Source organism: Plodia interpunctella, chromosome 4, assembly GCF_027563975.2.
Source record: "Plodia interpunctella isolate USDA-ARS_2022_Savannah chromosome 4, ilPloInte3.2, whole genome shotgun sequence".
NCBI lineage: Eukaryota > Metazoa > Arthropoda > Insecta > Lepidoptera > Pyralidae > Plodia > Plodia interpunctella.
In genome coordinates this window covers 4,443,890-4,469,591 of record NC_071297.1, presented here as the reverse complement: position 1 = coordinate 4,469,591, position 25,702 = coordinate 4,443,890, and the positions used below count along the sequence as shown (strand labels likewise).

At 34.1% G+C, this 25,702-nt stretch overlaps 5 protein-coding genes across 7 annotated transcripts in view; 3 read left to right on the top strand and 2 right to left on the bottom strand.

Moving 5' to 3' along the window:
• Positions 1 to 240: 240 nt before the first annotated feature.
• On the bottom strand, positions 241 to 1,781 carry SkpA (SKP1-related A). The gene is made up of 2 exons (XM_053744185.1): positions 1,363 to 1,781; positions 241 to 1,236 (listed from the first exon to the last, which is right to left on the bottom strand). Exon 2 carries the CDS (start codon positions 1,234 to 1,236, stop codon positions 748 to 750), a length of 489 nt encoding a protein of 162 aa, XP_053600160.1. The 5' UTR covers positions 1,363 to 1,781; the 3' UTR covers positions 241 to 747.
• Positions 1,782 to 1,853: 72 nt separating this feature from the next.
• LOC128669380 (transmembrane reductase CYB561D2-like) lies at positions 1,854 to 3,906 on the top strand. Of its 2 annotated transcripts, XM_053744183.2 has the most exons (3): positions 1,854 to 2,085; positions 2,187 to 2,434; positions 2,806 to 3,906. In XM_053744183.2, exons 1-3 carry the CDS (start codon positions 1,857 to 1,859, stop codon positions 3,319 to 3,321), a joined length of 993 nt encoding a protein of 330 aa, XP_053600158.1. In that variant the 5' UTR covers positions 1,854 to 1,856; the 3' UTR covers positions 3,322 to 3,906. The 2 variants fall into 2 exon arrangements, with proteins under 2 accessions (XP_053600158.1, XP_053600159.1); XM_053744184.2 differs by lacking the exon at positions 1,854 to 2,085 and having other exon boundaries at positions 2,093 to 2,434.
• A 2,740-nt stretch (positions 3,907 to 6,646) lies between these two features.
• On the top strand, positions 6,647 to 15,552 carry LOC128669417 (uncharacterized). 2 transcript variants are annotated; one of them, XM_053744237.2, is made up of 8 exons: positions 6,647 to 6,759; positions 8,688 to 8,906; positions 9,604 to 9,761; positions 10,403 to 10,531; positions 11,093 to 11,213; positions 11,588 to 11,683; positions 12,113 to 12,188; positions 12,777 to 15,552. In XM_053744237.2, the coding sequence occupies exons 2-8, from the start codon at positions 8,710 to 8,712 to the stop codon at positions 12,993 to 12,995; spliced, it is 996 nt and encodes a 331-aa protein (XP_053600212.1). In that variant the 5' UTR covers positions 6,647 to 6,759; positions 8,688 to 8,709; the 3' UTR covers positions 12,996 to 15,552. The 2 variants fall into 2 exon arrangements, with proteins under 2 accessions (XP_053600212.1, XP_053600211.1); XM_053744236.1 differs by lacking the exon at positions 6,647 to 6,759 and adding an exon at positions 6,854 to 7,121.
• A 1,289-nt stretch (positions 15,553 to 16,841) lies between these two features.
• On the top strand, positions 16,842 to 24,205 carry LOC128669622 (uncharacterized). Its single transcript, XM_053744550.1, has 8 exons — positions 16,842 to 17,175; positions 20,080 to 20,292; positions 20,945 to 21,117; positions 21,219 to 21,332; positions 21,815 to 21,935; positions 22,083 to 22,133; positions 22,404 to 22,485; positions 22,813 to 24,205. The coding sequence occupies exons 1-8, from the start codon at positions 17,168 to 17,170 to the stop codon at positions 22,993 to 22,995; spliced, it is 945 nt and encodes a 314-aa protein (XP_053600525.1). The 5' UTR covers positions 16,842 to 17,167; the 3' UTR covers positions 22,996 to 24,205.
• Positions 24,200 to 25,702, bottom strand: part of btv (beethoven) — a 59,757-nt gene continuing 58,254 nt past the window's right edge. Inside the window, exon 78 of the mRNA XM_053744548.1 lies at positions 24,200 to 24,839. Coding sequence (XP_053600523.1) covers positions 24,672 to 24,839 — 168 coding nt within the window. The 3' untranslated portion in view covers positions 24,200 to 24,671. The remainder of the gene's footprint in view (positions 24,840 to 25,702) is intronic.

The following is a 25,702-nucleotide window of genomic DNA, read 5'->3' as shown; positions in this document are numbered from 1 at the left end:
GTATAGACTTTTTTAAGTCTATACCTATTTCTTAACATTTAGCCCATCACTGATCAAGCTGCGTTACCCAGAGAAAAATTGTTTATGCATTGACTCAACTTTGAATGATGTAAATAGCTTAGTTTTTGAATCAACACAATGCAGAATCAAAAACATTTTTAAAACATTAATATATTATTTATTAAATCCAAGGAGCCCCATAGCGAATAGCTCTATGTTCTTGTGGCAAATAAATCAAAATAATAGTTAGACCGGTTTATTGTGTTTAACAATAAATATTACACAAAGAAAATGTGTTAAATGTAATTTTAAAACATGTATCTCTGAAATATCACACTGCCCATTACAATTGTTGTGACACTTATCCAATTTGATGGTACCTGTATTAGATAAATTAGTCTATTATAATACAGATCTCCACAATAAGTTATGCTTTTCTAACAACCATAACCAATGTCTTCATCTTAGGCAGTTTTGATTTTCAAATTATGACTTATGTGGTAAATTTATTAACAGGGTAAGGCCCCAGTTTTGTTTTGGATGAGGGTTTTCTGTTGTCACAAGCAAAAAGTTATAACACCAAGAAATAATGAGAAATCAAAACATCACTGCATCTTTATATAACTAATATGCTAAAGTCAGTAAATTTATATTGCTAAATGATTGAATATAGCCCTTCATTGGACTTAACCATGACAAAAGTCTTTCTCGATCAGCAGCTATATATTTAAAAAATAAAGTATGCAGTTACTTCTCCTCACACCACTCATTCTCCTTGCGCACTTGATCTTCTTCAGCAGCTGTGAAATCATTTTTTATGTTAAATGTCTTACGGATTTCCTCTGGAGTTTTCCCTTTGATCATATTAGCTACAGTCTTGCAAGTGACATCCAACAATCCTTTGATGTCTAGGTAATTTGCCGCTAGAATAAGTTCAAATAAAGTGCCTTGATCTACTTTCAAAAAATCAGCATCCCATGAAGATATGTCATCTGTTCTTTTCTCTTTGTTCTCGTCGTCTTCAGGCAATGGAGGATCATCTTTGTGATAAGTCGCCCATTGGATGACTTTCTTAAGAATGGCAGAATTCACGTTGGGCAATGGAACGACTTCTTCTTCCTCGTCTTCCACGCCAAGGTCTTCCAACATAGTTTTGATCGTCACTGAACATTTTGCAATCTCTACATCTACTGTAAAGACTTCATTGTCTGATGACTGTAACTTAATACTGGGCATCTGAAACAGAAACACAACAAAATATACTAGAAGACGCCATCTTATTATAAAAATAGTTACCCGAGCTACAACCTACAATAATTTGATAAAAATAAATCAAATTATGAAATAATATAAGGTATTTACCTTATATTAATTATCATACACACAAATAAATACAGATCTTCGGAAATTTCTTGCGTTAATGAATAAATAGACAAAAGCACTCGGTGAATGATAGGGCACAACAAACCAGTACCTAGTGTCATTTACTTTTTGAGTGAATACCTAGTGTTGTCATGTTAGTCAAGTCAGCGTGATATCGATATATCGGCCACATCTACTGTTCTCCAAATTTTCAAGAATGCACGGAAACGGTGAGGAAATGTTCTTGGAAATTTCCGAGAATTTTCTTCAGACCGTTCCCGTGAAACTACCGTTGAGAAATTTTCTCGGAAATCTTACTGGACAATTTTAAGAGAAAGTGGCCGCAACTTTTGATTTTGAGGCGGAGTACCTACTAATTCCAAGGTCTGTCTTACGCCAACGCCAAACGCAAATGTTTGTCATTGTCATTTTTGTACACGTCATTCGTAGGTACCTAGATACCTTTTTGTTTGGTTGGTACCTACTGCATGCATATGCATACTTGCTATGGAATTAGTAGGTATTGTTACTGCAATGTAATGCATCGCATCGCTCTCGCACTCGCACTGAAATATTTACGATTCTGCAATCGATTCTACAGTCCTATTTTATTATCAAGGAAGGACATTTTTCACATAAAAATACTTAATTTACACTACATATGTCGACGCCATATTATTTCGCATGCGCAATGTTTTTGTAGTGAACTTGATAGGTTTCTTGGTAGGTATTCTATTGACTGTTTTCCACTTGTGGAACGTCCGCGCTTCTAATATTCTTATAATATTAAGTGTACAAGTTTTAACTCTGTGCACTCTTCACAGCACATTTGCTCATTCAACATAAGTTTATGGAGTCCCTGGATCAAGATATATCGGACAACAATATGTCGCAGCCAGATAGAAATTCTGAATCTTCACGGCTTGTAACTGCCAACGCTTCATCCAAGCCCAGCTACTTAAATATCTTCAGTAATCTTCTGTCCTTAGTTTTTGTGGGCATTGTAACATATTGTTCTTTTGTTAATGGAATCACTTTATTCTCTTTCCACCCACCACTTATGGCAATTGGAGTGAGTACCCATTTAAAAAAAAACATTGTATTTTACATACTGTGTAGTAGATTAAAAATAAATTATCAAATCATCAGTGAATTACACCTAAGCTGTAGTGTTATGACCTATTTATTGATGTAACAGTTAAGCAGTTATGTATATTTATAATTTATGTGATATGAGAGTTAACAAACACCCAAAAATTTCAAAATACCTACTTATTTACCTAAGTAGTATTTATCTGGCTTAGGATTGTATTAGTTTTTAAATTTCAAAGAAGAAGAAAAATAAATCTTATACTACTTACATACCTATTTTTTTATTAAAAATGTGTATTCCTTCTAAGATTTAAAGATTATGTAGATATTAAAGATTTAATTTGTTTACAGTGGATGATCATCATGACTTCTGCTATAAATGCAATCTCACCCGGGGATCTAGCAACTGAATGGATGCCAATTAGACTTCGAAGTGCTCGACATTGGGTTTTGCAGTTGTTCGGAGCAATATTGATTTTAGCTGGATTTTTGGTAATATTGTCAAACAAAATCATCAATAATAAACCACATTTTGCCACACTGCATGCAAAGTTTGGGTTGTCTGCATTGATTTTTATGGCAGCCACTATGCTGGGTGGAATAGGTGCTCTGTATAGTCTGAAACTCAAACACTATTTGGCACCAATCTATACAAAATTATTACATGCCTCTATTGGCTTGGTCACATTTTCTTTGGGAGTTGTGGCAATTTCATGTGGATTATTTTCTGATTGGTTCTCTGCCAAAGGGGAAATTTTACAATATACTTCTTTGGTAATTGTTATTCTTGTAATGTTATTTACTCTTCTGCGGCCTTCTTTGAAGGTATACTTTCGCTTGAGAGAACGTTTAGATAATGTGAACTAACTTACCCTGGCTATGACATCTATGATCTTCATTTCCTGAATTTTGTGATATAAATAGTTTAGTTAATTTGTTTTTATATTGTGATAATAATTTGAAAATATTAACCATGTAAATCTAAAACCAAAGATAACATTTTAACCCAACTACAACAAGTTCTTTAGGGTAATGTTTTTGATTGTTTTTAAACCTAAAATTTATTATATTTTTTTAAGTAAGAATCATATGAGGCAGGCACAAAATATTTAATTGCTATGACAGGAAAAGTAGTGTGCCAAAATACTAAACATAAGATATTTTTTAACATAAGAACTTACATATATATTTTTTACTTTATCTTGTAATAATTAAGATAAAGTAAAGAAAAACTTTAATGAAGTATATATATTTTGGAAATTTTATAAACAAATGTTTTTAATCTATATGTATAATAATTTTAAATAAGATGCTTAATATCACAAGAGCTCTTATATTTTAAAACAGGGTATTGTTTTTTTTTGTTAATTTATATTAATTGTATGTTATATTTTAATTGAAATTAAGTGATCTGATGCAGAATAATGAATAAAGTTATCATGTTTTTAATTATTTATTTATTTATTTATTTATTTATAGGGTTACCAACATAAGTATAGCAATATCATACAAAAAAAAAAAATCAGTACAAATAAAATTACCTTAAGCTAACTGCACTTACAATTACAGGTTAACCACAGCATGCGTTAAAATTTTGCAATAGGTTTTCAAAGAGAAATATTATAATTAAACAAAAATGGAAAAAAAAAATAACAACAATAAAGTAGGTAGTAAGTAGCATATAAAGAAAAATAACAGCGACAACCTAAAGTAAATCATTGGCCTTTAGAATTTTCTTAAATTTTGGAAGGCTCTGGAAGTGAATGTCAAGTTCGGGCAACTTGCCTGATAGGCTATTGTACAGACGGGCCAATCTAACAACAGGTGAATTACGACCCATTCTTGTTCTACAAAATTTGATATTAAATAATTTACATGGGTACCTTGGCATACGAGAAGGAACATTGTATATAAATCGTCCAACCAGCGCAGGACTATCTATTTGGTTGTTAATAACTTTGTAAAGAAAATACATATCCAGATGTACACGACGTACAGAAAGCGCAGTTAGATGGAAATAATTTAACTTTTCAGTATAGGTCCTCAATGTTCTTGGTATCTTGAAACGGTAGGATAGGCTATGGATCAGTTTTTTTTGTACTCTCTCTATTCTTTTTATGTGAACTTTATAATCTGGATTCCAAACTGTGACACAATACTCAAGTTTACTTCTTACATAGCTATTATAAAGTAGAATTACTGAAGATGGTTTTTTGAAATCTTTGGTGTTTCGAAGTATAAAACCTAATGATTTATTGGCTTCCTTTATAATTTTATCAATGTGATTCGTGAACTTTAATTGACTATCAAATAATAATTATAATGGAGTGGGATGAACTATCACAAATAAATTATGATTTTATTTTCAAAAATAAAACAACGTTTACTTTAAAGAGCCTCTTATCATTTTGTAAGTTATGAAAAATGGCATGCATAAATTAATATTTATCTACAAATATTAAGTTAATTATTTGTGCACGTTATATTGGTCGATTATTGGACTAGGTCACATAGTAAAGTTTGGAAAATTGTTAAACTACCTATTGAACTAGCCTCGTGTTGATCGACTTTTTATAGTGATTTTTTGATAATTTTCTCAGCTACAAGTTCTACATCATCTTGTAAAAGTGAAAATGTTATGTCATCCAAATTAAATGTGCTCTATCGAATGACGACCCCAATTCTAATGTAAATGGATTTTTAAAAGAGTTTGGTTAAGCGTTAGGGCTGAAGAACAAAAAATTTTTTTAATTTTTTGTTTCACAATCGAATAATTGCAAAAGTAGGTACCTACTTATAATTATTACCTACTTATATTGCTTTTAAAATTTAATTCTAACATTATTATTAAGTATTCTATAGGTATTCGTTTTATCAATAGAAAATGTGTAAGTATCTGAAGGTATCCAGTGAAAGTTTTTTTTAAACATTCAACAAAAACACGTAGTTAAATGACACACGAAATGTTTGCGATGTGGACTAAACTTTTTTTCTTTAGTAAACAAAATGGCGGATAATATGATTACATGAAAGTACCTTGCCTGTTGTTAATCCACATGGGGGTACTTTGTATACGTGTTTCTGAATTCCAAATGTATAGTGATATAATATGTTTGTAAGGATGATATTACGATTTGTAAGGATGGACATGATTATGTAAGGCAAAACACACTGTGGGCCCGGTGTGTATTTTATGTTCGAAACAAACAGAAAAACCCCCATTATAAACTTATTTATTCTGTGCCTTAGTTTTGCTTTTGAGATTTTATACGTTGTCTAATAAAAGTTAAGTACATAAAATATATTTACAATATCCAAATGTAATAGCATTTATGGTTATACAAAATATTATAGGTAAGACAAATCACGAGTGTAATTTTCTTCAATACGAAATTAGAATTTTAGTTTTCCCATAACAATTATTTCTGTACGTTATGTGTAAGGCACAAATAACAAACTATAAATTTATTTAATTAAAAATATTGCAATAGAAATATACTTCATGTGTTACGTACCTACCTATATTATATATGAATGTACCTACCTATATTATCATGAATATTCTAAGCTTATTGTCTACCTAAAGTGTATCATATAAATTACATGTATCGCAAAAATTCACTTGTTTTATTGTTTGTAAAATATTGCATAAAACGTATTAAGTACTAGGTAGATGATGCCTGAGGCTTCCCTCCCGTGGGAAGTTTGAGATAAAATAGGTATTCCTAGGTTATAGCGTCTTATACCTTTCTAATTTATCCTCCTCAAACTCACAAACGCTTTACAACCTCTTTATAATAATAGTATAGATTGTTTCTCTACTTCACAAGGTAAGTACCTATATTATAAATACAAAAATGTGTATATACCTAAGTACCTATTTGTGAGGAAGTTTTTTATACGATATCGTGAAATGTACCTATCTAAATGAGGCAGTTCCAAAAAAAATTACCTATATGGGTAGAATGTGTAACGATGGTGAAGGCACACATTTAATGCCGTAGGAGCCAAACACCGGGGCTCAACTAAAGCTCAGTATAAATAAGGTAGGTATTCTGGTAATCACACAAAGGGGTGGCACATACAGAGTGTGCCTGCTATTTATTCTCGGCATGTTATGTACCTACCTACATGCTGAGAATAAATAGCAAAAGAATGATAAGTATCAAAAATTTGGTCAAAATTCTGTACATAAGTACCTACTTATGTAGTTTTTGCGTGAAAGAATAACAAACAACCACCCATTATCAAACCGTTGATTCGTTCACAGGATTTTTAGGCAAATACGTAGTACGTTATATTTATGTAAGTAGCAGGGATTATTTTTTATCTGTCAGACTCACAATGTAATTTATTATGCGTTCCTAGTACCTTCATAAATATGTTAAAAAAATTGTACAGTATACTTTTATAGGTCCATGCTAACCACACATTGGCGGTCGGGCACTGCTTAGTAATGTCACCTGATTTTACGCTTATCTTATCTAAAAATTAATCTAATTGAATTCAATATTGCAAGTGGCACTGTTAGGTGAACAATTTATTAGTTGGCATGTGGTGTTGCTCAAATGTGAAAGTGTTTATATGAATATATATAAATTAGAATCTCAGTAGTATTTGGATTGCAGTGAAATGGAGTTCCGTAAAATGCGCAAATTGTTAACAAGGTAACTTAATATTTTTTTCAAAATATTTGTTCCTAGCCCGAAAGGTAGACTAGATTTTCGAGTACCATCCGTTGCAGTAAGAAACTATCTTGTCTTATGCTTAAACTCAATATTTTTTCCTATTAAAAACAACAACAATATATAGTTCTATGATCAGTAAGAGTTATAATAATTAGGTATACATGTCGTCATGTTGCGCAATGTAGAATGTTGTATTTTGAATATTAATTAAAATTATGTACTAAATTATATTTACGTACTTAGATTTTTATAACAATTTAAAAAGTGCGAGTCGGAATTCTCTATAGGTTCCGTAGTAGCTAACAGGCATAGATTAGGATTATTTAAAAAAAAATCTATCACTTTCATAGCGTTTGTATAAATTCCTAACATAATTATACATAAGGGTCTTAATCTATAAGCATAAAAATAAGCCTTAATGTAATACAGCCATGAATATACAGCCATCTAGTAGCATGAAAAATACAGACATACACACCAGCAGGCCTACCATCAACTTTTACAGAGCGATTCCAATGCAACTCAGTTCAATTTAGGAACCTAAAATGAATCGCATTCATACAAAAAATTAAGTCGATGGTACGAATTTGCGATACAGTTCAATTTAGGTCGTAAACTGGATTGCGTTAAGAGATGATGGTAAGCGCCCAGTAGTGTGGAGTGGAGTAAAAAGTCAACACCAATTTAGCCGATTTGAATTGGTCGTAAGGGTCGTAGCAATAGTCATATTTTTTCTCGTAGCCAATTGTAGCATTCGTAGCAGTCGTAACTCTTACTACGCCGAAATGTGCTACGTGCTACGAAATATCTGTTTTTTTCTGTACCGTCCGATTTGCATTGTACGTTACGAAACAAACGATGTCGATGTAGGTGACAAGTGACAAGGATACCTAGATGATTTTTTATTATTTACCTAATTTGTTATTATTAAGTACAAAAAACCAGATTTTAGGAGCTTATGCTTTTTGCGTTTGTGCGTATGACGTTCATTCAGATACATATAATATTAGGGAATAAGTAAGTGACTCAAAGCAAAGTACCACGTACTTCCGTCAACGGATCAACGCAGTACAATGTAAAAATAAAACTATGGAGTTTTAACATAGAAATTGCAATCTTGTACAAAGTTCTTTCAACGCAATGGAGTCGAAGTCACCGCATTGGAGAATGACGGAGTGCATTATCGCAGCAATGGGCTAGGTCCCATTTCTACATTGCGCTCGCTCCAAGTACCTTTTTTGCTAGAGTACCTAATAATTTGTTAGTAAGAACTTCAATTCGCAAAAAAATATAATAATAAAGGAAAAACATAGATCAATTCGAATCTCGCACTCAAACGAAGTTGCGGGCACGGCAAGTCCATTCCATACTAATATTATAAATGTGTAAGTGTGTTTGTGTGTTTAGTTGTCCGTTTGTGTGTCACGTCAAAACGATTTTTGGTGTGGAGATAGTTGTTGAGTTGGAGAATGTCAGGCTTTTGCCGCGGGCAACAGCTAGTACTTTATAGGTATGCCTATTTGCAATAGCTTGTAATTGTTTCAGTTTTTCATTATGGCTGCTTTATATGGTTATTAGAATGCCGGTGACCCACGGGCAAGTGGATTGTACGACAATAGATACACTTGAACAATGCGAAACAGGCTATTATTGCGACGGTAACTACAGATGTATTAAATGTGCTCAATGTGAAAATTTTGAAACGGTAAATAAGACCTCCACGTGTCCCAAGACTCTCGATGATTGTGGGGAGTGCAAAAACGGGTAAGTTTAATCATAATACTACCCCAAATAATTAATAATATGTTTTATTTTCTAAGATACACTTGTTAATATGTTTTATACCTATCTATTACTCGAAATTTGGGATTCGATAGCCTATATGTAAGTGTACCTATTTATATACATATAAGTTGTTTAAACGCACAACACAGACGCACGAACATCCAGAGAGTAACGCATTCAAATAAATTCTTCGACGCTATTTCTACTAATCACAAACGTCCTAAACATAGCTAACTGATAACGGTAAGTAGATAAATGAAGGATTGTTATTCACGAAGGTAGTCCAAAGGTAAAAATTAAAAGTATATCGCAAAAACAAAATAATTAATTAATTTTATGTTTGCGATACCGCGGCGCCTGCAGCCAGCAGCGACGGCGACAATCTGGCGGCGGGGCAGGGTGAGGTGCGATACGAGCTGGGAAGGAATTGGAGAATTTTGTGTTTTATAGGAATTTATGCTCTCTCTCAGTGACGGATTGCTAGCCCAGGAAGAGAAGAAAAGCCGCTATGCATTACACAGCTTATTACTTGCATAAGCGCTATCTAATGTTATTTCTTATTAGAAATAATTTTGTACAGTCGACAGCACATTAACCTATCCAAATTCATTGCAAATTCGCCACTATTCAGGGTAATTTGACATACGGTTTACTATACACATACATTTTTTTACAGATACGAATTCCACAGCCCTGGGAAATGCGTGGAGCAGTACACTTTAAGAATATTCTTTTTTTTGGTGGGTGCGGCATCCAGCACCGCCATTTTGATTTTAATAGTCGTCTGTGCGGCGTTTTATTGCATTCGAAAGAAAAAGAAAAGGTCGAAAACTCGTAAGTAAAATCTTTCTAGGTATTTAGTGATAAGCACATTAATTCTTTTAAAGTAAGCGGCTCGTACTCACTTATCTACTTATATGATTAGATCCACTCATCATTATTGTAAGTAGTACAGCTCCAAACTTCAATAATATTCCATCGATAAATAATATCACACAATAGTTTCGCACAATAATCTGGCTGAGTATCCCAACTATCCCTATTATTCACTCCCCCTATATAGAGCTATTATTATCACAACTATCCCAAGTTATATGATATGAATTTATGTGATGCATTTTGGTAGGATTAATTCTACCCGTGCACCAAAATGCATAACATATGTCTTAGAATAACACGTAGGGTACTTTTTCACGCCAAGTTCCCACAGGAGCGAAGCCCCAGGGCGTAGCTAGTCATCTTTATCTTAAAACTTTTAAAATAAATAAACAAAGAATAGTCCTCTGTCCCCTTAATTATTTATTATAATCATATAATTTATGATACAATGATATGATATGATACAACTAAATGGAAAAAAAAATTGGAACGGGCTCGACTGGACAACCCAGGATAGACGGAGGCCAAATAAAAGGATTATGGCACGGAAGGAGAAGAGAATGAGATAACTGCAAATTTATTTCTTTTTTAATCAGGTTATTGCCCAGAAGCCGACTCCGTCATCAACTCCACCGCAGTGCTGCTGTCGGCACAACACCCGACGGCGCCCCCGCCGCCTTACACAGGTCGCCAACCTCCATACAACCCTCAATTTAATGACAATGGTAAATTAGTTGGAATTTTTAAACTTTTGTTGACTAAAATCCTATCTATACTATTATTATAAAGCGTTTGTGTGTTCGGATGTTAGAGGCGGGTAATCTCCAAAACTACCGAACCGATTTCAAAAATTCTTTCACCATTAGAAAGGTACATTATTCAAGATTGCTATAGGCTATATTTTATCTCAAAATTCCCACGGCAGCGAAGTTCCGGGCAACATCTGGTTAATAATAATAACATATCTAACTGGTACTTTAATAAACATTAAAAGGTTGATGTTGTTACTCTTTTACGCGAAAGACGACGTGACGAATTTCGATGAAATATCAATGTTTTTCATAGGTAAAGTTGGAATGGATATCCATTCCAACTTTTTGTTTTTGACTTGTTTTTAAAATAAATTTTATTTTAAAAATACGTACCTACTTACCACTGAAACGCATCTAGCAAGGTAGTTAAACATTAATTATAACAAAAATCTTCAAGTGTTAGAATATGATAATACTTAGTTGCGTGGGTCTGTATTCCATTTTCACTGATGTTTCACACCAATTTTTTTTCAGAGCCGTCAAAGCCTCTTATTCCGTCGAATTCTTCGCCTTGTGTTCAAGAAATGGAAATGGACGGTCAACAAATGGCGAACCCCTACAGCAACTGTGTCAATCTTCCACATGATATTAACAGGTAACCGGAAATGTATCATATTAATGAATGACTATAGGCTTGACCTCGGCTTGACAACCACTCTTTCCTAGAAATTTCGGGTTGCGTTAGTGTGGATAGCTACGTTTTAATTACGTCGTAGTTATGTACTTAGAACTTATATTATACTTAGTAGTAGTACCCTACCTATATAGAATTTTCCCTGTAGGGTAGATACGAGTACTACTAATAAGTACATTAAATATGTTAAATGGACAGTTCCTCAGTTGAATGGGCACAAACTATATAATCTAAGGCACAAAGTCAATTCCTATCGTTATTACTATTTATAACTAAACCAATTTTTGTGATCTTGACGGAACCTACTTAATAACTGTAATGTTGTCTTTATGTAGTTACAATTTTGAAGAATCGACGGAAGAATCTAATGAAAATTTGTTCGAGAATGAGGAAATGGAGGAAAACGTTAATGACCCAGCCGATGTACTTAAGTGAGTATTCTCAATACCTACTTACATTATAGTTACAGCAAATTAAATAAATATCAAGACCTGTCCATAATATGCCATACTAAGAAGCGTTTCCGATAGAGAAAAGAAATACAATTGCTATTAGTTTTATAACCCTTTACACTTATCTACAACCTAGGTATATTTTCAAAATGTCGCATAGGGAGGTTTATACTTTTATTAATTATAATTACTTATCTACATTTCATTTCTGATAAAAAGGATTAAAGTATTTCCATGGGAAATGTAGTCTTACGAAGACACAGTTAATATTAATATAAGTAATTGCGATAAGCGCAATTATCAATATTTGGAAAGTGAAAGAATGGCTCGTGCTACAAATCATACCTAATTACTGACTGACACATAGGATCTTTCTGCGTTCTGTTAAAGTTTTAATTTTTGTCCCAGCAATAACAACCTGCCCGCGGCGGATCCCGAAGCAGAATCTCTCCTGTATGCGTCCCTGCTGAGCGATATCACGCGGGTAATTTGTTTTTTTTATCAAGTGGACTGTATTGCAGTATGGTCGATCGACCCCTTCTCTAGTTCTGAAACCGGTAACTGAAAGGAAGCGGTAACTGAAGTGAAGCGGTGGTGGTGTAATGGTTAAGACGCCCGCCTGTGGATCGAAAGGTCCCAGGATTGAATGCTACATGCTCGTACCACATGAGTTTGTATACCAATCATGTATAGTAGTTTTCATCATCCAACACTTGCTTCCGGTCCACAAGACGGTGGGTTTGTATCCCACGGATAGTTTACAAGCTTCCTTTCAATTCTCTTCATAGTCGTATTCCTCATGGCTGAGGGTCGTGGTTGTTACGTGAATGAAACGTGTGTGAAATGGAGAAGGCAATGAAAGTGAATTGTCATTGCCTTCTCCACTTCACACACAAGTTAACAAGAATCAACCAGTGTGCAGGTTTCCTCTCGATGTTTTCCACATAGGTCGTTAAGTTCTGAATACGAACATCTATCTCGGTAACATGTTGTTATCCTATGATAAGCTTTTCGATATTCCGATGAATGGTATTTTCTTGGAACGTCGTAAACATAAAGGTTTCTGCTTCAGGTACAAGACAGCAACACAAACGTCGGCATCGCCGACCGGGACCACGGCAGCGACTCCGACACACCCCGGTCTGGCACCCCCGCGGCCGACGCCTGCGGCTCCCAACACCTCATTGTGCAATTTATCAACAATATCTCACCAGTACTTAACTTGCAAGGAAACAACACCAAAACTTACAATCCTGGTGATAACGATAAGACTTACCTACCTAGAAAGTAGATTATGATAAGCTGTTACTGTGATAGCAATCGCATGATCATGTGATATTAATTGTTGTTTATTACTCATTAATTCGAAGGCGTATGAGCCAAATGTTCAATATTCAATAACAAATTGCGTCATCTCTTTTCATTTTGATCTTTTTCAAAATGTTTTAGATTTTTTGATAGATACGGTCTGACAACTTTATCTATATAGTAAGTTAAATAAATATTGAATGAATTAGATTATACAGGATTGATTGCTATCTTTGTGTAAGTACCTAACGTACTTATTAGGAAAGTAAATCTGTGGTATATTAGATGCGTATATTCCTCTACACGAAATATTGTTCCATTACAGTCAGAGAGGGGCTTCTAGAAGTTATAGTTATTTGATCGAACATCACAGATCAAGTGATTTTACATCAAATAGTTTCCCGCGAGGGACTCCGCCCGGGCTACTCGATTTCAAAGTCCACAGTATAGTATAACAGCAGTAACTGTTTTATTCATATCAATCCCAAACTTGCTTTAACCGCTTCTTGAACAAAATGACTACAGAATATAATATTAAGTACCTATATCGAATTTACGGTGCTTACCTAAATCCTTCAATTTAGGTGCCTAAGTTTTAAAAATACTATGCATATAACCAGCTTAGTATGTTTCCTAAGTTGTATGGTTTTATTTAAGTAGTTATTATATCACTATCTATTTACAAAGTTTGCGAAAGTCTGCATTCTGTCTTATCTGGTTCATAAAGATAACAAATCACTGATAAATATGAATATCAAATTCCATTCAGACCAAAATGTTTGATGATTGTTTATATAATGCGAACCGATTATAATTCCGGGGCCTCGTTATAGGTACTTTTAAAGCACTTAGTGATCATGTGCAGATTTTAAATCTAGGCATATAGAGAGGAATATCGTGTGGCTACTTGCCTCAGACCATACAACCAAGGCTGAAAGGTAGCTGTAGCTGTGATTCAAGCATAACGATTCTTTCCTAGGTTTGGATCATAAATCGTAATCGTCGATGGTAGTTTTTTTATATTTTATTTCAAAATAGCTTTCCAGGCATTTCCATGCTAAAAATGTAGTGTTCACAATAAGTTGATAGGTAGGTAACTAGGTGTCGAAAAGTAATTCGCGATTGTCAGATTTAATACATTTAATATTTATTTTTTTAATGTGTCTACTATATTATATTTTGCGTCGGTGAGTTGTCGCTTGATCTCAGACAACGCTTGATCTCAGGCAATAACCATGACAATAAGTATATCTATTAGACGTAGTAACCATGCATATGTTGATATTGGGATTAACGTTGAAAAAAAGCAAGAAAACTTCGAATATAAGCACAGAGCGTGTGCTCTGTGCTGTAAAAATAATGATATATATATATATATCATTATTTTTATGACAATAGCCAAATTAGTCGAAAGTACGTTCGTCGTCCTGTCGAATGCGCGTTTATAGAAAACATTAAAAAATAAATTACGACAACAAAAAATTTTAAAATTAAAAAAATAAATTAAATTTTTTTTCGACAAACGTGTATTCGATTAATATAATTTGATATTTATAAGTAGAATTATTTCTGTCATAAATAAACCAGTTCGGCCAAACCTTACCTTGATAAGATCAGCAGCAGAAGCAGAAAAAACAAGCGTTTATTCGACCAGTTGGGATCGATCAAGTGCTATTCGGGAAAATAAACGGGACTCTTAAATACCTATGTGCGTAGGTACTATGTACCTGTTCTTAGTTTTAGATATGTCGTTCTTATTATGTTCAAATGATTTTGTATGGTTTTATTTTATTAAAAGAAAATAATGAAGTATAGTAGAGATGAATTATTGTAGAATAATTTCAAGACCAATAGGTACATAACTATGTATACCTATTGAGCATTAAATAAATGTTGTAATAATGTATGTATGTATGTAACTAATAATGATGATATGAGTATTTTTTTAGAAAACAAACGATTGTCAGAAAGAATTAGGTAACCAGTAGGTACTTACGTACCTTTGATAATCATACTCTGAATTATTATCTGCTATTATGTAGGTACCTAATGGTACCTATTAGTAGCATTAGTCTGTTTCACAAAGACTTAGCAATTTCTCTGTCTACATTTTTAAATAATAAATAACATTACTAAAATAAAATTGTCAAATTGCATTTCTATGTTTGATATAGGTACTAACCTATAGGTACCTCCTACCTATAGTAAATTTTAACCTATCGTTAAAGTTTCTACTCTGTTTATCTTTTTGCTTACACCTATTTATTGAAAATATTAAACCAACAAAATAGAGAAGTTGAAGTTAGTAAGTTTAAAGAATCACTATGAAGTAATAGGTACCTACCTACATTCCTACACAGTCAGTCAGTCAGTAGGTTGAGTTCTTTGTCAAAATTATCAAATTGAAGTCACTGTAGGTACTACCTACGATCTATTAGTTTCAGTGTAAGCAATTTGTTGTAGTTTATTTTACAATAAATGTAATTTTACTATAGGTAGGTTAAATTAATTTTTCACAATAAATTATATTTAAACATCAATGTTTTTGTTTTATTGGTTAAGAACTTGAAGACTTGGTTACCTAATATTGGTTAACATTTTATCAACTCGCCGCTAAGGTAAAGTCATTTTATTAATTCTGTAGGTCAAGCATAAGATAGATACCACAACTACCACATGACAGCACGGACGAAGCCGTGCTGTCATGTGGTAGATGTGGTCCGTTGGGGACCGCGAGAGCCTAGGAGTATAATCTAACTAATATTAGAAATACGAAAGTAAGTTTGTTTGTTACCTCTTCACGTTCTATCTACTCAACCAATCTTCTTGAAATTTTGCATAGGTAGGTAACTACATGTACCTAGTTTGAAATATGGAAAAGGACATAGGGTATCTTTCGTCCCGGAAATTTAACGCGGGCGAAGCCGCGGGCAAAAGCTAGTAATATATAAAAATACAATAAAAAGCTTTTATTGATTCCTTATAATTTTACACTTTAAATATAGGTACATATAACTTTTAAAGAATATATTTTTTTAACTAAGTACTTAACTCATTACCTATAGTAATATATACCTACCTATTATTAATTTCATCAAAGTCGGCTCAGCGACTTAGCCGTAAACACGTGCGTAATTAGAATGGCCTATGTGATGATAATGATGCCACCTTATAGATGGTAGCCCGTCACGCGTAACCCGCGTAAGAAATCGAATGATACGACATAGGTACCACTCATCGTTATCTGATAAAGCGCATAAGAATAATAGCAGGAGAAAAAATCAATAGGTACCTACCTATTGATTTTTTTAAGAGTTAATAATATAGGTAACTCCTATTTGCAAATGTAGTAGGTAAGTAGGTAAGTAGTATTCGTATAAATAATTCAATTGTACCTAGGTGATACAAATATGAAGCCTGAAATTTTAACTTTTATTTTTTGGGTATTCGTATTCATGTCAATAAATCGATTGTACCTGCCTAACCTTCTACTGCTACCTACACCTGCTGTTATTTCAAAGCAAACCACACAACAGTCGATCGAGATAAAGTTCTGTGTTTCTAATAGGTACCTAGTTACCTTAATTTGGGAAATGCAAGTACTTAGGTAGGCATAGGTAGGTAGTACATACATTCCCCAAATTAAGTAAGGTCAACCAGAAACAAAAAAAATGAGCAGGTAAGGTGGATCGACATCATTATATCATTCACAATCAACCAAACAAAGGACTGCGGTTCGAATTGCAAGGAAAGGCGACAGGTCGTAACATGTTCAGACCATCCCCACTTAGGCGGCTTCGGACACGAACCGAAGCGACCGACTCGACGACGTGGTCCACCATACCAGCATCGGCAGCTAATAGTCAATGAGTCATCACATCATTGATTCTCATTATATTCTCGGGAAGATCGCAAATGGCCGTGTGGTGCTAGGTACCGGCGGGACGGCAACAAAACAAGTCGTGTTGCGCGTGTGGGCAAGTAGGAGCGTGACTCAGCTTCTAAAGTTGTTTCGCGGGATTGTCATTCGAGAGATTCAGTTGGCCGATTGGTGCAGTGAATCAGTCCTAGTGATCACCTATGCAGTGTGTAGTGCCGCGGATTTTTTAAGTTAAGAAAATATTTTTGTTGTGTTAAGGATACTTACCGTTGGTAATGTTTTGGTAAGTTTTTTCTTTTAAGTTTTTTTCTACCGCGGATTTGCTTCAGTGGGAATTTGGGGATATTTTGTAGTTTTCCTTATGAATGTAGCTTTCTACACAGAAATCATTAATGATATTTACCTATGTAGGTAGGCACCCTTCTTCCCGAGAAATACCTAAGCAAAAAGTAAAAAAACAACAATAAGTACCTACATAAACAGGTCCTACCTAGGTACTTACATAAAGCCATTTTAGCACATTTGGGGAGACCGACCTAATATGTAAGTAGGTACCTAGGTACTTAAGAGTTAAAAATAAAGAGTGAAAAACTTTCACTTTTGTGAAACAAAATTAAACTGCTTACCTACTTAGGTAACAAAAATTGAAAACGTTACAAAAATAAACTATTAAAAATAAACTACTTCCACATAGGGAATAGCTACCTAAATAAGATATCATGTCTAATATTACTATTTTTGGTGATAGACTTTAAATAATTGAATGAAAATATTTCAAACGTCCTACTTAGGTAGGTACTATTTTACCTATTCCAACCAAAAATAATCATTGTTAAATTTTTACATTTTTCTTTCAGTAATAGGGATATGGTTACAAAGACTTATACAAAAAATTAAAAATCTCAATGCAAAGTTGTTTTTATTTATTTTTTGTTATGTCATAATAAATAAAAAAATAAACACATTGAAAAGACAACCTTACGTAACCTTACTCAACCTTTAAACTTTTTTTAACTTTACTCACCCTTACTTAGGTAACCTCAGTAAACCATTCACTCTGCGTTCACTCTCTCTCCGCTCCGCTTTTCTATTTTTTTATAGTTTTTTTTTCTTTTTCCTATATTGATTTATTTATATTGACACAATAGTTATATGATCTGTGCATGGATTTAGTAAGTACTTCGGAGTACCTACTAATTCCATGGGTCTGTGCCTTAGAGAATAGAATGGTCTGTGCTCTATCCCAAAAATGACAGCGAACTAAATTACCTATGTCATGGATGCTTCAAAAATGTCTGGCCTATAAATTAAATAACTACTAATCTATTTCCCTTACAAAGCATTGTAATAAAAATGAATGCCAGGACGCAAATTACTTTAGGTATTGTTTTTTAAATAAAAATAGGTAGTTTATAACTGCAGAATCAGTAATAGATAAATCTCTATAATCTACACGGCACGAGTCACGACGCTTGAACGACAAAAATATTTTGTATGAAACGTTGTCGTTGACACGCAGCTCGTAGATAAAGAAATCATACCTATCCTATAGAACAGACGTACCTATACATCAAATACTCATACCTCTGGTAAGAAGCGACGGCGAAAACTACAAAAATTTTGAAAATAGGCCTATGCAAATAAACATTATTTTAGAGACCTACATATACCTAGTTAGTTAATTTAAAATTAAAACAAGTAGGTATTTTAAACAATATTAAGTCTTATTAAGTAGTATATAAGTAGGTATCTATCATCAGTATAATAGAGGCACTTTACTACATTTTTAAGTAGGTAAGTGAGAACTTTACACAACACGAATGTTCAGGAATTTTAATAAAACTTGGACACCGGCTTTACGGATGATGCAATGTTGCATTAAAAAGGAGGCGTTTGCATCATATTTTCTTCCAGAGATTCAATGAGGTATTGATAGATTCTCTTTCATTTTCACTTGTTGTTTAGTTGTACTCACAGATTATAAATCTGTGGTTGTACTGTCTGACGTGAACTCTCCTTGGAAATGCTAGCTGCTGAATGGCGTCCACGGAAGGATGGATTGGTCTTATTCTAGGTCATATAATGACGTCACAAAAAAAATAAAATATGGTCGTCCAAATCAAAGGGACCTTATGGCGGTTAGTACTTAGGTCTTTATTGCCGTTGTTTTGTATTGGAACAACGGCAGGTCCCTTTTGATTTGGACGACCACAAATATTTGCAAAAAACATGAGCATTTAAGTTTACAAATAGGGCCATATGTTTTTAAAAATCAATGAAGATACTAAATACTTAATAACAAAAAAATAAAATATAAATTTACACTAACTCACACTCTACATTTCTCATTCTCTACTTCGCATCTTTTTACCATCCTAAACGGCTATTGGCTGAGGGAGGTCAAATTGGTCACCCTAGCGCGGGTAGCCTATTTTCACTTCGCACAGTGAATTTCAGTGCGGGAATGTTGCTCGCATGATGAGCACCTTGAAAACCAAAACAAAGTCCGTGTCTGTCTCTGTTCGCGATGAACTCAAAAACTACTGCACAGATTTGTATGCTGTTTTCATCAATAGATAGCGTGGTTCCTGAGGAAGGTGTATAATTTATAATGGTTTTCCCCGAGCGAAGCCGGGACGAGCCGCTAGTTAAAAATAAAGTTTTCATTTTATTTGGTTCGTATCTACCTATTTCTTTTAAATATCATGTGGTCATTAATTACAAAATTGGCAATGTTTAGGCTTATAAATTGTATAGCTTTTATTTTTAACGCCATGCCAAACATAATCTAAGTGTAGTAACCTGTATTGATTTAACTTTTTTAAATAAAAAAAAACATAAAATGTTAGTGGTACCTATTCTATTTTGGCAATTTGAAATTGTTTTGCTTTACGAACTCGTTTTAGGTATAATCTAGATTAGCAATCGGTAACTTTTTGACAGTCGAGTCGAGGTCCACAATGGTGGTAAAATAAACCTGTGCCACACTTGTAAATTTTAACTCTCCACATATCTTTGAGCTAAGAATCATAAATCGTCGGAGCGCGGGGTCCGGTTTCTTAATTTTTCCTCTCTACTTACCTACGGTCTACGGTATCCTTTGTTGTCAGACCATTGGCTTGCCATGCCATGCTGGCTTGACAAAATCAAGCCAGCACTTCTTGCAAATAATTTATTTTTCCATTAGGTTATTACTTTTCATCGGGATGTGTATTCCCTGCTGGAGCGCCGAGGCGACAGCTTGTACAGAGGATTCTCACTGCCCGGTGGACTATTACTGCGAACTTGAGGCGTACTCCTGCCGCCAGTGCCTGAGGTGTGAGGACTTCAAGCAAGCTCCACCGCCCGCGACCACTCCGTGCGTCAAGTCAATGGTGGAATGCGGAGGATGTCTTGAGCAGTAAGTAACGTGGTCATACAACTTTCGTGAGCCATGCAACATACATGATACGATGTAACTAAGTAGGAAATTCCTAATAAGTATAAATAATAGGTAGGTAGGTACTTAGATGAGATAATGTTGGTTACGCTATTATTACTGTAATCTTTCTTTCTTATCGAGTGTGTTATTGTTAACATTGGCATCATAGATAAAAGAAATATAACTGGTATTTTACTAATATTTTTACGACTACCCACCGTCATCTAATGACAAGTAGCCGAATAGGTACACACTAATGAACTAAACAGTCAACCAGTGTGCAGGTTTCCTCACGACGTTTTTGTTCACCGAAAGCAATTGCGGCCTATGATAATTACTATCTGGGGGCTTACCATCGTCTTTTAACGCGATCCACTTTACGACCTAAACTGAACTGCATCGCAAATTCGTACCATCGACTTAATTTTTTGTATGAATGCGATTCAATTTAGGTTCCTAAATTGAACTGTTGCCTTGGAACCTTTCTGTGGGAGTTGATGGTAGGCCTACAGGTGTACAGACGCGTATGGCACACGTATGATTCCTGTCTGGGAAATTTCGATCACAGATGTCTTAACAACTGGACCACCCACTTTGCTTTATTTATTGTAATAATGTTATCATTTAACAGGAAAGATGATGGAAATAACTATGGCTGTGGACCGAAAACAAAAAACAAGATAGGAGAATTAGAATCGGATGAAATTAGACTTCCAGTGTATGCTTGGGTTCTGCTGGTACTGATAGTTGTAGTGATCATCGGTGGTGCCGTGCTCATTTCCGTGATCAACAAAGCGACTTACGGTGAGTATCATTATTTGTCACGGTAGTTTTGTTAGAACACACATTTTCTCTACATAAGAAGCAGGCATAGGCAAAATTATATTTTAGCCGATTATTTTCAGCTGCCGTATCCAGATCGGAAAGTCAAATTCCTGGAACAAATGGAAATTTGGAGACGTGGAGTTCACCACCTGCTTACAACGCAGTATTTAACATCCCTCAAGATATTGCAGAAGGTTGGTTCTATATACCTATCCTACCTACTTTAATTGAGTGCCTATCTATATTATAGGTAAGTACGCCAGATAACATAATTATCTACATAAAAGAAGTTTTCGATAAGATTACTCATGCTAACACCAAATAGGTCTTATAAAAAAAGAGCAGAGTAAATGAATTCTTTTTTCGAATAAGGGTAATTTTCGGGGGGTAAATTAAGAAATAAAAAAAAAATTGTAAACCTTATTTACTTGAAGGGCTTGTTATGGGGAACTCAAATAAAGTTTTGTTATTATTGTAAAATAAATACCATAAAAAATAACAAAAAATACAAATATAGTTCATTGATTCTAGTTTACAGGAAAACCTAAGTGGTAAATTTAGTATAATTAATACGTTTTTACGGAAAAGAGTTTATCAAGACTTTGGCTTTATATGGAAACCTCTTCACGCGTGTTCAACTCGCACTTGACGAGTTTTTTATTATTATTATTTCCAGAGCCCCCTCTTTACGTGAAACCTTCAGCGCCCTCTACCGACATCCGCGAGTCTGCGGACCGACAGGCCACTCGGCCCTTCGACCCCCCAAACTACATTCGTGGCCCGCAACTATCAGCCATGTAAGTATAGATTAGCTTAGATTAGGAATTATTAATTTTGTGTCGATTTTATATTCGAAAAAAAAATATACCGTCTCTATGCCAGTGAATCAAGACAAAAATGCCAAACATATTACTAGAATTACATTACCATTCTGGTTGTTACAGACCCACACCTGATAGATTTTCGATCCATGAAGATAGAGTCACGGAAAACAGGTAGGTACGAATTTAATATGTACTTTGATGTAGCACTTAGTACTTGTAGTTTGTTAAATATTATTTTATTTAGAAGTTTAGTTTAGTTTTCTAAAACTAACTACAAATCATATTCTAAACTTCTAAGTTTAGTGTTCACGTTGGAAGTGGCACTGGGCAAACATTCTGAAATTGTGTCAGTCTTTTGAAAAAAAAAATCGCTAAGAAATTAATTAAAATGTGAGGTGGCGCTAGTGTACTGGAAGTAATCACTCATTTTCATCTGTGTAGCGTCGATGGAGTGATCAGTCTTCGCACCCCACTTACTGACGTCGTTTCTCTGCCAACTGGTACAGTCTCAAACATAGCCATGGTAAGTATACATTGTTACTGGAAAAATTGATTGCCTAATTTGTGGAAACGCTTAATGTATGAATTTATTTATACTTATTTAACCCCTTTTAATGTAATTGCTTTATATGTAAGCATTGGAAGCGGCGAATAATAAACATTGTCATGTGAAAATAATTTTCTTTCATTGAGCAATGTACTTATGTATGACATTTAATTACCCAAAAATGATTGTCTCATCGATAAACAAGTACGAGTAATTGTTTATCGATATACTTCTGTAAAGAAGTATGTAGCAGAATGCTAATTTGTGAAACGGTACATTTTAGAAGTCCATTTTTTTATACAGGAAGAATGTCCCAACGGAATGAGCAGAGGTATATATGAGCGTGTCGATACTGAGGTCGGAGACGCAGCGCTGCGCACGTGCACTACGCCGGTGGTTGTCGTCAACAACAACTTGCATGTACAGTCGGTGTCAGTAAATGGTACTAGTGTTTTTATACCTCAAGCCACGGTACAGCCACTGTAGCCTTGCCAACAACTTAAATACTTTGCCTTGGTTTTTATTATTAGTAATTAAGGATTGTGTCACAGATGACGGTTGTTTACTTTTATGACTTGTCAATTATTATTACTTGCGAACTCGGCATATGAAGTACTTCCCGATACAATTGTCTATAATTTTATTATAAATATCGCATAATTAATCAAATAAGTTTCAAATGATCAAATACACGCTTAATTAAAATAATAATAATTATTGTTAAGAAACAACCAATATGTCTACAACAATAAATATACTTACTTTTATTTTTTTACTAGGTATCTATGTATTACTATTTCTTTTTAATAATTGAACAACTGTAAAATAAAACGTGCTTCCATATCTACTAATAAAACAAATTAATGTGCTCGAATGCCGAAGGTGGTTTAATGTTGCTATTAATTTAGGTACAAATACGGAGCACGAAAAAACGTACTACCTATACGATTACGCTGATTAGCAAACTTTGCCAGTGTCGAAAGCATAAAAGTATGTTCTAATTCTAGTAGTTGATTAATTATATTACACAAAGATAATAATGATTGATGATAGAATGGACATCGAATGTCTTTATCACGTTGATATTGTCTTCAAAGTGCCTAATCAAGTGCATGACTTTCATAGCAGTATATAATGAGCAAAGCCTATTTTCATTACGAAATTAGCTTAGCGAAAATAGTTGTAAATAGTTCGTTGATTTCATTAAAAGTTTCAGAGCAACTTCAATCATTCATCTATCAATGACCGCTTTTTAACGTACTTAACTATTTTCATTTAAGTTTTAAGAAATGTGTTAGTTTTTTAGAATCTCTATGTGAACTAAATCTCATGCAGCCTTATGAAAATGTACATTTTAATACATAACATTAATTGATCTCATTTTTAAGATCTAGTATGTAGAAACTTGTAAATAAGTTGCTCAATATGCATTATGTAAATATATTATTAGATAGGTTGTGTTGTTGCATAAACTGTATAGTTACAAATTTAAGTTTAAAAATGCTAGTTTTAGTACATTGGATATAATTTTATAACTGATTTTATGGAACAGAGTGTGATTTTCGATCTTCATTTACCTTTGGTGGGTGGTGATTTCAAGGGATATCAAAATTATCATTTAATATTATAACTAGCCAATTGAAAACAAATTTGTGATATGTAGTTTAGTTACAAGAAATAAAAAAATACGTTGAAATTTGGGTTTAATTTATTAACGAAGAACTTACTATTTAGACATTGCAAAATCAATTACAATACAATACACGTATTTTTCTAAAATAAGTTGCATCACACAGGCACACAAACATATCGTATTTCATTTCATGTAACATAATTAATGGTAATCTACTACTATGACTGAATTAATTGATTTGGAAATAAAAATCTATAAATGACAGCCACATTTTTATGACAGAGGTTATATACTTCTTAATCCCTTACGGGGTAGACAGACTCGAGAGGCACGAGGCTCGGAGCTAGATAACGGGCTTTCGGTGGATTGCTTATCACTAAGATGTGTACATACTTTGTATTGTTTAAAAGTGATGCATACTTAGGGCACTTGTAATTATAGGTACCCGTTATTATCGGCGGGAACCTGTAATTGATTTTTTGTACTGCATGTTTGTTGTTGTCTAGTATTAATATTGAGAGAGGTGGAATTAGTCGAGAGGCGCGACAAATAGAGCGACAGCGTTGAGCAGAGCTGTGTCGCGGGGGAAGTCGCCGGCGAGAGGTGCGCGCGCGCTGCAGATCAGCTCCTCGCGCGCTTCGTTCGTGTACACCGGCACGTCCACGGTGCCTTCCGGCGCCAGCGGCGATTCTGACGACTGCAACAAGCAGAACAAGTCAGCTGCAAGCTGTGGTCAAGTTTGTTGCGCTGTTTCACTTGCGCTTGCGATGTCGTCAGAAGACTTAGTTTTAAGTTTTTTTTTTAATTATGCGATGTATATCTTCCTAAGTTGAATATAGAATATCACTACTTGTATTACGTAGGAAGTAAAAAATAAGTATTATTCCATTTTTTCCAAAGGTTGGCCAGTAGAGAATGCTTTTAGGATGAAATCAGCGATTTCTACAAATTGCTTAAATAGTTTATGAATATAAAAAACATTATAATAACTTTTGGAAGTAAAGAAAATTATATTTATCGATTTCGTCAAATCAACTGGCGGATATCGGTAAAATTTATAACGATTTAACAGTGGTTTGATATAAATAATACTTTTTATATGTGCTTCATATTGTGCAGGCAAAACCAATGAATTGTGTTGTTATCGTAATACAAACTAACAAGTAATGACTTGCAAAGATATGTTAAATACGTTAATCGTTATTGACACCAAATAATCAGCTAGAATACAGTAATGTCTTAAAATTTGTGAAGCACATTCAGGTTTTTGATTCTAAGAGCTGCTATCTACACAATAAACACGTGACATGAGGAGTTCACTGAAAGAGCTTGGGCGCTCGCGACATGCACATTGCACATAGGTGATAAAAAAAGGGGTGATCATTTTCTTTTTACGGCAGGACGTCTGGTTGTTGACCTCTTTGGGAACGATATTGTTGCCTATCAGCTATATCAGACAATTAGTCATGCCAACACAGACTTAATTTTTTGGCATTATGATCGGGAAATACAGATGCCAGTTATAGACATCTACCCTGCAACCACACGTAGAAGTTACTA

Coding starts and splice junctions, on each gene's coding strand:
- SkpA (XM_053744185.1), bottom strand. CDS start 1,236: ATGCCCAGTATTAAGTTACAGTCATCAGACAATGAAGTCTTTACAGTA.
- LOC128669380 (XM_053744183.2), top strand. CDS start 1,857: ATGCATACTTGCTATGGAATTAGTAGGTATTGTTACTGCAATGTAATG. Junction 2,086..2,186: donor TGAACTTGATAGGTTTCTTG/GTAGGTATTCTA, acceptor CACTCTTCACAG/CACATTTGCTCATTCAACAT. Junction 2,435..2,805: donor CACCACTTATGGCAATTGGA/GTGAGTACCCAT, acceptor ATTTGTTTACAG/TGGATGATCATCATGACTTC.
- LOC128669417 (XM_053744236.1), top strand. CDS start 7,087: ATGGAGTTCCGTAAAATGCGCAAATTGTTAACAAG. Junction 10,532..11,092: donor CCCTCAATTTAATGACAATG/GTAAATTAGTTG, acceptor ATTTTTTTTCAG/AGCCGTCAAAGCCTCTTATT. Junction 12,189..12,776: donor TGCTGAGCGATATCACGCGG/GTAATTTGTTTT, acceptor TTTCTGCTTCAG/GTACAAGACAGCAACACAAA.
- LOC128669622 (XM_053744550.1), top strand. Junction 21,118..21,218: donor GATCAACAAAGCGACTTACG/GTGAGTATCATT, acceptor GATTATTTTCAG/CTGCCGTATCCAGATCGGAA. Junction 21,936..22,082: donor GGCCCGCAACTATCAGCCAT/GTAAGTATAGAT, acceptor TGGTTGTTACAG/ACCCACACCTGATAGATTTT.